The sequence below is a fragment of the Sceloporus undulatus genome, chromosome 3 (genome assembly GCF_019175285.1).
Source record: "Sceloporus undulatus isolate JIND9_A2432 ecotype Alabama chromosome 3, SceUnd_v1.1, whole genome shotgun sequence".
NCBI classification, from domain to species: Eukaryota; Metazoa; Chordata; class Lepidosauria; order Squamata; family Phrynosomatidae; genus Sceloporus; species Sceloporus undulatus.
In genome coordinates, this window is record NC_056524.1 from 101,422,925 (window position 1) to 101,435,016 (window position 12,092).

At 37.4% G+C, this 12,092-nt stretch overlaps 1 protein-coding gene across 4 annotated transcripts in view; it reads left to right on the plus strand.

Annotated features, from left to right (window-relative positions):
• Positions 1 to 12,092, plus strand: part of NPAS2 (neuronal PAS domain protein 2) — a 104,341-nt gene that overhangs the window by 62,387 nt on the left and 29,862 nt on the right. For all 4 annotated transcript variants that reach the window (XM_042460963.1, XM_042460962.1, XM_042460964.1 and 1 more), the window contains exons 8-10: positions 7,311 to 7,429; positions 8,486 to 8,568; positions 11,434 to 11,540. In XM_042460963.1, the coding sequence (XP_042316897.1) occupies positions 7,311 to 7,429; positions 8,486 to 8,568; positions 11,434 to 11,540 (309 nt within the window). The remainder of the gene's footprint in view (positions 1 to 7,310; positions 7,430 to 8,485; positions 8,569 to 11,433; positions 11,541 to 12,092) is intronic.

Consider the following 12,092-nt stretch of genomic DNA (forward strand, 5'->3'; position numbering starts at 1 on the left):
TTATCTTCCCTCTATTTCACTGAATACTCTCTAGGGATTCTTGCTTCAAATATTGCTGGCATTGTCCCAGATAGGTCATGTTCAGCAAATTAAAAAAAAACTTGCTGGGTTTGTCAGAAACCCTAGTTTCACCAGTCTAAACAAAACTTATCGATTTGACATAAACTCTTAGCCTAGTGTAATTTATAAAAAATGAGTGCACTTCTTCCTTCTGTGCCACACTGCAGAATAAGCAGCTCGACACCACTGTATGTTGTCATGCTCCATCCATGGAATCATGGTTGTAGTTTGTTATGTTCAACCAGAGGTCTCTGATAGAAAAGGCTACATGTGTCATAAAATTACAAATTGGCAGAATTTCATAGCATTGTGTCATGGCAGTTAAAGTGGTGTCAACTGCAAATTGTGCAGTGTAGATGCAGTCTCAACTTTCCTATAATTCCTGAATTATGTCAGAGGACCACTTTATTTTATATAGATGTGTTGTCTATTCTCCTAGCCTAGAAACTTCTTTCACGCATAACACACTCTGCTTCCATGAAATAATGCCCCACATGCTATACACTGTCTGCATAGAAAATAAGTCTCATTGGGTTCATTGGAAACTCACTCGCTAGGTAAGCAGGTATGAGATTGCACCCGAAGTGGTATTTTATACAAACAGAAATATCACTAAAATGTGTGTGTGTGTGTGTGTGTGCACACAACCCACACACGGAGTAAGTTCCTTCCATTTCCAGGGAGCTTTAGAGGTCAGATGAAGGCTTAACATTACTTTCCTCACAGCCACTTTAGTATTGCTTTCCTTTTTGGTGGTAGAACCAGATGTAATAGCAGCACATTTGTTTTAAAAAAACATGGGTCACCCAAACAGCTGTACAATAAAAGGAGATTTTCAGGTGGAAAGTACACAGCAGGATAGAAGTGCTGCCATACCCCTTTCGCTGCCTCATACTTTATCTAACACCTTTCTTTCTCCTATTCCCTCCTTGTCAGCTCCACTCCTTCCATTGGGCTCCAGGATCAGACAGAAAACTAATGACTTGTGTGGTTTTCCACCTGTTCCTTCTTACCTGGGCCATTTCTCCCCATTCCACCCACTTTATTGTGTGTTCACCATGACCCACACTGAAGACTTGAGCCATTTGCTATCTTGTTCCACTGTTCCCTAATCATGAATTTAATTATCTTCATGCAGATAATAAGTATTTTCAAGTATCAGTGCATTCATATGTATAAAATAGACAATGGGCACAATGCACTAAGAGGCACAAACTCTTTGTCTTGTAATTTCTTATCTAGTGCCATATCCACTTATAATGGCTTTGATGGTGCTGTTCCAAGAGGTTTACAGAACACCACTAGGAAAACAAGTCTGCTTTGTTGCTACTGTTCGGCTGGCAACGCCTCAGTTTTTAAAGGCAAGTGTGTATGTCTTAGAGTCTGTTTAGTCTTGGCAACAATATCGGTCCTTTCAGTCAGTGTCTTCCCCCATTCATGACTAATGTACAAAGCAAAGAAATAGGTGCCACCAGTATATATGGTTGAATGAAAATACCACGTACTTGCAAAGTATATGAATAATTGGGTTTTTTTGTCACGTTGGTTTACGCATGATGTCAAAAGAACTATATGATACTGTACATGATGACTGACTATTTGTAGATGTGGGAAAATACAAAAAGGAGCATGGGTATGCAGGAGGCTCCATGGGTTAATGGAAGTCATTTTTCAAGTTATGGACAAACCTCCCATATTGTTAGAATGCAGATTTTGTTAGGAAACAAAATCTTTCTGAGAACTGAGTCTTTCCATTATTTAATATTTAATCAAATAATGTGGAGTTTACCCCAAAATTAATTGAAACAGTAACAAAATTGTGATCATCTCATGTCTGCAATGCAACCTGCCATTGTTATAACAGTTTTTTTTAAAAGTTGAAAAAACAACAACAACAACAGCTATTGCATGTTGATCATCTAGTCCCAGATACTGTTTCTCAAAAAACCTTCACACAGAAGTGATAAAGTTGCAATTGCAGTATTTTGGAGTGTGTTGTATGGATTCTCATCATGTTCATGATTAGTCTCTATGTCTTGCCCCAAAACGTTCAAGTCTAGAGACGCTCAATATAGAAACACACCATCTCTGTATAATTAATAATTTTTTAAAATTTCATCTGCGTGGACATCATTCAAAGAAAGAAGTGGTTTTGGCAATATCTGGCATTTGTAACATGTCAATTAGTTTTGTTTGGGTCTCGTTAAACATAAAATGTATCAGTAATGTTATCAATAGCTGTTTAATTTTCTAAACGAATTGTGCTGTATACAGAATACAAACTTGTTAAGATTCTAAACTGTTGCTTTATCTTCCAGAAATAACAATTATAGATCGTAAAACTAAAAAGCAGGTTGAATAGATGTATAGCTATTTAATAGATACTGCTTGTACTAAACAAATTATTTCTAACACAGGAAATGTGCATGGTTGAGGAACCTTTAGAAGAATTTACTTCAAGACATAGTTTGGAATGGAAATTTTTATTTCTGGATCACAGGTTTGGTAAACAGAAGATGGCACTTGAAATTTTACTGACTGTTTGCTAATGTTTCATGAAACAGATTTTGAAAACAATGCTGGTTGATTTGGGCCAAACAATGGTGTGATGGCATCAATCCCTACAACTCTTACTAAATCCAACATTTGTTTATTAACATTCATTTCATCCTGTTGAATATACAAAGCATATGAGAGCCCCAGAAATATTGCATAGATAGTATACAGTTTTCATAACAAAAGGCTGTTATGCACTGTGATCAAACAAAGTTAGATTCTAATGGACATTTTTAGTGAAACAATTCTGTTGTAGAAAGTATTGCTAAATGTATACACAACAACTACAATCAGCCCGTCTTATACACAGATTTTTTTTATACACGGATTTAAGCATCCACAGTTTGAAAATGTTCAAAAAAAGTATAAATTTCAAATATCAAAACCTTGATTTTCCATTTTTTATAGGGACAACCATTTTGCTGTGCCATTATATTTTAATGGGACTTCAGCATCCACAGATTTTGTTATCCATGGGGATCCTGGAACCAAACCCCAGCGATAACAGGTCCCACTGTTATGTGACCTATGGCTCAGTGAATTTGGGAGGCCAAAAAGAACTTGCATTAGTTTCCTGTTCTGCTAAAAGGCATCAGGAACAGGGATATGTGGGGTTACATTTCTTCTGAAATCTCAGGTTCACATTTTGGGCATATTGTACTCCTATTTAAAAAAACAACTGGTTTTAGTCTAGCTTTTAAGCCATCTTGATCATGTATTGGCAGAAAGACAGGATATAAATTAATCAGATTAATAAAAACAAGCCATTTGAGGATTTTGCTTCTTTGGGGATTTCTAAGCAACTGTAGTTTGCTAAATTTTCCAGAACATCTTTGTGAGCCTCCTTGGATCCAATTGTTGCAGAAAATTGGCATATGGATGGATAGATGATAGATAGATAGATAGATAGATAGATAGATAGATAGAAGACATACTATGAGTATATGGTCACTTTGTTTGGTGGATAATCTCTCAGGCAAGTAAACTGATGCTCAGATTTTACAAACAAAGACTTTACTATATATAGAGAGCAAGCAAGTGCCAGAATCCACAATGGGTTCAGACAAGAAAGAGATCACTCGCAAAAATATGTGGGATAATGGCAGCCTATGCTTATAGATTATTGCAAATCTCTTGGCTGTGTAGATCATTAAATATTATGAATCATTTTCAAGAAATGAGTGTGTTACTATATGAATTGTGATGCTAGAGGAGATCTAAAGGAACTATGAACACCAAAATGACCAAATAAATGGTTTAATTCTCCTAGAAGTCAAAATGATAAAACTGGTTATCATGTGATGACATAACTCATTATAAAAAGTATAATGTTTGGTAAAGTGGGAAGCAGTAGGAAAAGAGGAGGACCACATACATTTGGATAGACTCAATCAAGGAACCCACAGTTGCTGAATTTGCAGAACCTGAAATGAGGCTGTTGATGACAGGATGTTGAGGCCTCTCATTCATAGGGCCACCATAAAGTGGAACCTGACTGACTGTAATTAACACAACAACAACAACAACAAATGGTTAATGGCAGCCACTAAATCAAATGCCACACCACAGCTATGAAGCTGTCTTGCTTTCACTGGCCATAATTAAGATTAACCACAATTGCCATTGGATGATAATTTAATAAAAACTTAATCGGAATGGAAGTAGAAATTTCCAATCTTCTCTCACTTTTAATGATTCAGTGTTGTATCTTATTGCTGCCAATGCCATTACCATCTGTAGAGGAAATATATGGGCAACCCCTGCCAAATTCAGCATTTAAATCCCATAGTGAGAGGGAGATTTAAGAGGAATGTTCTCAGTAAAAACTGACAGTTAGAAGTGCTTAATTTTGTTAGGAATTAATTCCCGGTTTTTTTTCAAGGTCAAAAGTGGATTTTCCTTTGCAGGATGCTCTTTCTTCCAATGTCAAAACCTACACAATACTAGCTAACTACCTGTGTAGATTACTTGCTCACCATATGTCTGCTCCAGATAGTGTATGAATTCTCTGTAAGCTTTTCTTCTGCCTGTGTTCCAACAGTCACATGTTGTGTACCTAGATCCCTGGAGAGGGCAGGAATAGCTACCATGTGATTTGAAGCAGAAAATGGTGGATAGGGAATAGGTAGTACTTTCCCATGCTGTCTTGTCTTCTCTAAATTGTCTCTCTCTAGAAATGGGACTTCTCCTTAAAAAAATGACTTGAGGCTCTTTTACCCTGTGAACATGTTGTTCAGCCCTGAAGCAAGACTGAGCAAACACCTGTGTATGTCTACGAAAGAAGACTGTTCCTGCTCCTTCACAGCCTTGGTGACATGGTAAATGTTTCTGCTCAGGGCACCAGCATTCCCAATGGAGTCATTGAACAAGGTGAAGTCCTGGGAATTCCTTTCACATGGCCTATATCCATTCTCTTTCAAACATCATTTCAGAAAAGTACACAGGAAACTACCATTGGCCTAAATTGTTTCAAGTATTGTGACTATTGGTTGACTAGGCAGCACTCTTGAGACAGCTCCACATGGTGATGAAGCTCAGAAAGTTAATCTTTTGACTCTAATTTCTAAATCCTTGACCCTACCCAGTACCTTCAGAGGATAACAGTGGGGAGTTAGATTCCAAGAAGTAAGTTTCCAAACTCTAATCCAATTTGTCTGTAAACATATTTACTGGATGCCTTTTCAGGTGTGAGGAGGAGATATAGAGGTACTACCACTGCGCTAGAAAATTTTAATCACAAAACCCACAATCATTGCATTTCTTTCTTGATACAGAGCACCACAAATTATAGGATATTTGCCTTTTGAGGTACTGGGTAACGTCTGGGTATATTACTATCATGTAGATGACCTACAGCTCTTAGCACGATGCCATGAAACACTGTGAGTATGCACATTTCCTACTGTCACAGGAATCCAATGTTTGTATCTACATGAAGTAGCAGAGGCTGCATCTGCGCTGAAGAAATAATGGTTTGACACCGCTTTAACTGCTGTGGCTCAGTGTTATGGAATTCTGGGAGCTGTAGTGTGTTGTGCTCTGACAGAGAAGACTATCTCTCAAAACTACAAACCCAGAATTTCACAGCTTTGGACCATGGCAGTTAAAGTGGTGTCAAACTGCATTATTTCTGCATTGCAAGATGTAGCCAGAGAAAGGAGTAAAAGCTTAAGACCAGATAAACAGTTCTAACCCTATAGCACCTACCTGGAAGTAAATCCCATTGAATTAATGGCTCTTATGTTGAAAGAGCAACGGATTTAAATTTTATCCCGCTTCTGGATTCGATTTCTAGTGGGGACGATTCCGGGTTGCTCTAGAACCGTTCTAGGTTTAAATCGGATCCTAATATGAACGCCACTCCTTGGATTCGATTCAGAATGCGGGGTTTCCCCTAGTGGGAACAAGCTGTTAGATTATCTTCCCTCTATTTCACTGAATAACTCTCTAGGGATTCTTGCTTCAAATATTGCTGGCATTGTCCCAGATAGGTCATGTTCAGCAATTTAAAAAAAAACCTTGCTGGGTTTGTCAGAAACCCTAGTTTCACAGTATACAAAACTTTATGGATTTGACATAACTTTAGCCCTGTAATTTATAAATGAGTGCACTTCTTCCTTCTGCTGCCACACTGCAGAATTAAGCAGCTTGACACCACTGTATTTGTCATGGCTCCATCCTATGGAATCCTGGGGTTGTAGTTTGTTATGGTACCAGAGGTCTCTGATAGAAAAGGCTACATGTGTCATAAAATTACAAATTGCAGAATTTCATAGCATCGTGTCATGGCAGTTAAAGTGGTGTCAAACTGCAAATTGTGCAGTGTAGATGCAGTCTCACTTTCCTATAATTCTGAATTTATGTCAGAGGACCACTTTATTTTTATATAGATGTGTTGTCTATTTCTCTAGCCTAGAAACTTCTTTCACGCATAACAACTCTGCTTCATGAAAATAATGCCCCAATTCTATACATGTCTGCATAGAAAATAAGTCTCATTGGGTTCATTGGAACCTACTGCTAGGTAAGCAGGTATGAGATTGCACCCGAAGTGGTATTTATACAAACAGAAATATCACTAAAATGTGTGTGTGTGTACACACACACACACACACATGGGTAAGTTCCTTCCATTTCCAGGGAGCTTTAGAGGTCAGATGAAGGCTTAACATTACTTTCCTCACAGCCACTTTAGTATTGCTTTTCCTTTTTTGGCGGTAGAACAAGATGTAATAGCAGCACATTTGTTTTAAACATGGGTCACACGCAACAGCTGTACAATAAAAGGAGATTTTCAGGTGGAAAAGTAACAGCAGGATAGAAGTGCTGCATACCCCTTTCGCTGCCTCATACTTTATCTAAACCCTTTCTCCTATTCCTCCTTGTCAGCTTCACTCCTTCCATTTGGGCTCCAGGATCAGACAGAAAACTAATGACTTGTGTGGTTTGCCACCTGTTCCTTCTTACCTGGCCATTTTCCTCCCATTCACCCACTTTATTGTTGTTCACAAGTGACCCACACTGAAGACTTGAGCCATTTGCTATCTTGTTCAGCTGTTCCCTAATCATGAATTAATTATCTTATGCAGATAATAAGTATTATAAGTATCAGTGCATTTCATATGTATAAAATAGACAATGGGAGCAAATGCACTAAGAGGCACAACTCTTTGTCTTGTAATTTTCTTATCTAGTGCCTATATCCACTTATAATGGCTTTGATGGTGCTGTTCCAAGAGGTTACAGAACACCACTAGGAAAACAAGTCTGCTTTGTTGCTACTGTTCGGCTGGCAACGCCTCAGTTTTTAAAGGCAAGTGTGTATGTCTTAGAGTCTGTTTAGTCTTGACAACAATATCGATCCTTTCAGTCAGTGTCTTCCCCATTCATGACTATGTACAGTACAAAGCAAAGAAATAGGTGCCACCAGTATATATGGTTGAATGAAGAATACCAGTAGCTTGCAAAGTATATGAATAATTGGGTTTTTTGTCACTTTGGTTTACGACGATGTCAAAAGACTATATGTACTGTACATGATGCTGACTATTTGTAGATGTGGGAAAATACAAAAAGGAGCAGTGGGTATGCAGGAGGCTCCATGGGTTAATGGAAGTCATTTTTCAAGTTATGGACAACCTCCCATATAGTTAGAATGCAGATTTTGTTAGGAAACAAAATCTTTCTGAGACTGAGTCTTTCCATTATTCAATATTTAATCAAATAAATGTGGAGTTTCCCTCAAAATTAATTGAAACAGTAACAAATTGTGATCATCTCATGTCTGCAATGCAACCTGCCATTGTTAAACAGTTTTTTTAAAGTTGAAAAAACAACAACAACAGCTATTGCATGTTGATCATTCTAGTCCCAGATACTGTTTCTCAAAAAACCTTCACACAGAGAGTGATTAAAGTTGCAATTGCAGTATTTTGGAGTGTGTTGTATGGAATTCTCATCATATTCATGATTAGTCTCTATGTCTTTGCCCCAAAACGTTCAAGTCTAGGGACGCTCAACATCGAAACAACCATCTCTATGTTAATTAATTTTTTAAAATTTCATCTGCAGTGGACATCATTCAAAGAAAGAAGTGGTTTTGGCAATATCTGGTATTTGCAACATGTCAATTAGTTTTGTTTGGGGCTCTGTTAAACATAAAATGTATCAGTAATGTTATCAATAGCTGTTTAATTTTCTAAACGAATTGTGCTGTATACAGAATACAAACTTGTTAAGATTCTAAACTGTTGCTTTATCTTCCAGAATAACAATTATAGAGACGGTTAAAACTAATAAAGCAGGTTGAATAGATGTATAGCTATTTAATAGATACTGCTTGTACTAAACAAATTTATTTCTAACACAGGAAATGTGCATGGTTGAGGAACCTTTAGAAGAATTTACTTCAAGACATAGTTTGGAATGGAAATTTTTATTTCTGGATCACAGGTTGGTAAACAGAAGATGGCACTTGAAATTTTACTTGACTGTTTGCTAATGTTTCATGAAACAGATTTTGAAAACAGTGCTGTGTTTGATGGCCAAACAATGGTGTGATGGCATCAAATCCCTACAACTCTTACTAAATCCAACATTTGTTTATTAACATTCATTTTCATTCCTGATGAAGATATACAAAGCATTTGAGATGCCCAGAAATATTTGCATAGATAGTATACAGTTTTCATAACAAAAGGCTGTTATGCACTGTGATCAAACAAAGTAGTTAGATTCTAATGGACATTTTAGTGAAACAATATCTGTTTGTAGAAAGTATTGCTAAATGATACACACAAACTACAATCAGCCCGTCTTATACACAGATTTTTTTATACACGGATTTAAGCATCCACAGTTTGAAAATGTTCAAAAAAAGTATAAATTTCAAATATCAAACCTTGATTTTCCATTTTTTTATAAGGGACACCATTTTGCTGTGCCATTATATTTAATGGGACTTCAGCATCCACAGATTTTGTTATCCATGGGGGATCCTGGAACCAAACCCCAGCGTATAACAAGGGTCCACTGTATATGTGACCATGCTGGCTAGTGGATTGTGGGAGGCCAAAAAGTAACTTGCATTAGTTTCCTGTTCTGCTAAAAGGCACATCAGTGAACAGGGATATGTGGGGGTTACATTTCTTCTGAAATCTCAGGTTCACATTTTGGGCATATTGTACTCCTATTTAAAACAACTGGTTTTAGTCTAGCTTTTAAGCCATCTTGGATCATGTATTGGCAGAAAGACAGGATATAAATTAATCAGATTAATAAAAACAAGCCATTTGGAGGATTTTGGTTCTTTGGGGATTTCTAAGTAACTGTAGTTTGCTAAATTTTCCAGACATCTTTTGTGAGCCTCCTTGGATCCAATTTGGCAGAAAATTGGCATATTGGATGGATGGATAGATAGATAGATAGATAGATAGATAGATAGATAGATAGATAGAGACATACTATGATTAATGGTCACTTTGTTTGGTGGATAATCTCTCAGGCAAGTAAACTGATGCTCAGAATTTTACAACAAAGACTTTTACTATATATAGAGAGCAAGAAGTGCCAGATATCCACAATGGGTTCAGACAAGAAAGAGATCACTCTGCAAAAATATGTGGGATAATGGCAGCCTATGCTTTATAGATTATTGCAAATCTCTTGGCTGTGTAGATCATTAAATATTATGAATCATTTTCAAAGAAATGAGTGTGTTACTTATATGAATTGTGATGCTAGAGGAGAATTCTAAGGATACTATGAACCACCAAAATGACCAATAAATGGGTTTAATTCTCCTTAGAAGTCAAAATGATAAAACTGGTTATCATGTGATGACATAACTCATTATAAAAGATTATAATATTTGGTAAAGTGGGAAGCAGTAGGAAAAGAGGAGGGCCACATTACATTTGGATAGACTCAATCAAGGAACACACAGTGCTGAATTTGCAGAACCTGAATGAGGCTGTTGATGACAGGATGTTGGAGGCCTCTCATTCATAGGGCCACCATAAGTGGAACCTGACTGGACTGTAATTAACAACAACAACAACAAATGGTTAATGGCAGCCACTAAATCAAATGCACACCACAGCTATGAAGCTGTCTTGTTTTCACTGGCCATAATTAAGATTAACCACAATTTGCCATTGGATGATAATTTAATAAAACTTAATCTGAATGGAAGTAGAAATTTCCAATCTTCTTCTCACTTTTATGATTCAGTGTTGTATCTTATTGCTGCCAATGCCATTACATCTGTAGAGGAAATATATGGGGCAACCCCTGCCAAATTCAGCATTTAAAATCCCATAGTGAGAGGGAGATTTAAGAGGAATGTTCTCAGTAAAACTGACAGGATTAGAAGTGCTTAATTTTGTTAGGATTATATTCCTGGTTTTTTTTTTCAAGGGTCAAAAGTGGATTTTCCTTTGCAGGATGCCTTTCTTCCAAATGTTCAAAACCTACACAATACTAGCTACTACCTGTGTATGATTACTTGCTCACCATATGTCTGCTCCAGATAGTGTATGAATTCTCTGTAGCTTTTCTTCTCATGTGGTTCCAAAGTCACATGTTGTGTACCTAGATCCCTGGAGAGGGCAGGAATAGCTACCGTGTGATTTGAAGCAGAAAAGTGGTGGATAGGGAATAGGTAGTACTTTCCCATGCTGTCTTGTCTTCTCTAAATTGTCTTCTCTAGAAATGGGACTTCTCCTTAAAAAAATGACTTGAGGCTCTTTTACCCCTGTGAACATGTTGTTAGCCCTGAAGCAAGACTGAAGCAAACACCTGTGTATGTCTAAGAAAGAGACTGTTCCTGCTCCTTCACAGCCTTGGTGACATGGTAAATGTTTCTGCTCAGGGCACCAGCATTCCCAATGGAGTCAATTGAACAAGGTGAAGTCCTGGGAATTCCTTTCAGCAGTGCCTATATCCATTCTCTTTCAAACATCATTTCAGAAAAGTACACAGGAAACTACCATTGGCCTAAATTGTTCAGTATTGTGTACTATACTGGCTGACTAGCAGCAGCTCTTGAGACAGCTCCACATGGTGATGAAGCTCAGGAAAGTTAATCTTTTGGACTCTAATTTCTAGAATCCTTGACCCTACCCAGTACATTCAGAAGGATAACAGTGGGGAGTTAGATTCCAAGAAGTAAGTTTCCAAACTCTAATCCCAATTTGTCTGTAACATATTTACTGGATGCCTTTTCAGGTGTGAGTGGAGAGATATAGAGGTACTAACCACTGCTGCTAAAAATTTTAATCACAAAACACAATCATTTGCATTTCTTTCTTGATACAGAGCACCACAAATTATAGGATATTTGCCTTTTGAGGTACTGGGTACGTCTGGGTATGATTACTATCATGTAGATGACCTACAGCTCTTAGCACGATGCCATGAACACTGTGAGTATCACATTTCCTACTGTCACAGGAATCCAATGTTTCTATCTACATGAAGTAGCAGAGGCTGCATCTGCGCTGAAGAAATAATGGTTTGACACCGCTTTAATTGCTGTGGCTCAGTGTTATGGAATTCTGGGAGCTGTAGTGTGTTGTGGCTCTGACAGAGAAGACTATCTCTCAAAACTACAAATCCCAGAATTTCACAGCTTTGAGCCATGGCAGTTAAAGTGGTGTCAAACTGCATTATTTCTGCATTGCAGATGTAGCCAGAGAAAGGAGTAAAAGCTTAAGACCAGATAACAGTTCTAACCCTATAAGCACCTACCTGGAAGTAAATCCCATTGAAGTTAATGGCTCTTATGTTGAAAGAGCATATATAGCTTTGTGTTGTGTGCACTGGTAATATGACAAATCTGACACTTTACTCAGTTCAGGTTAATATTTAATCAGTTCTTAATGACTTAAGTCTCCATATCATAGGCTTCAAGAACTGTTATTTTGAAGTAGTCAGTTGAGGTTAACTACTAATGTCATACAAACTAATTCTGGCTT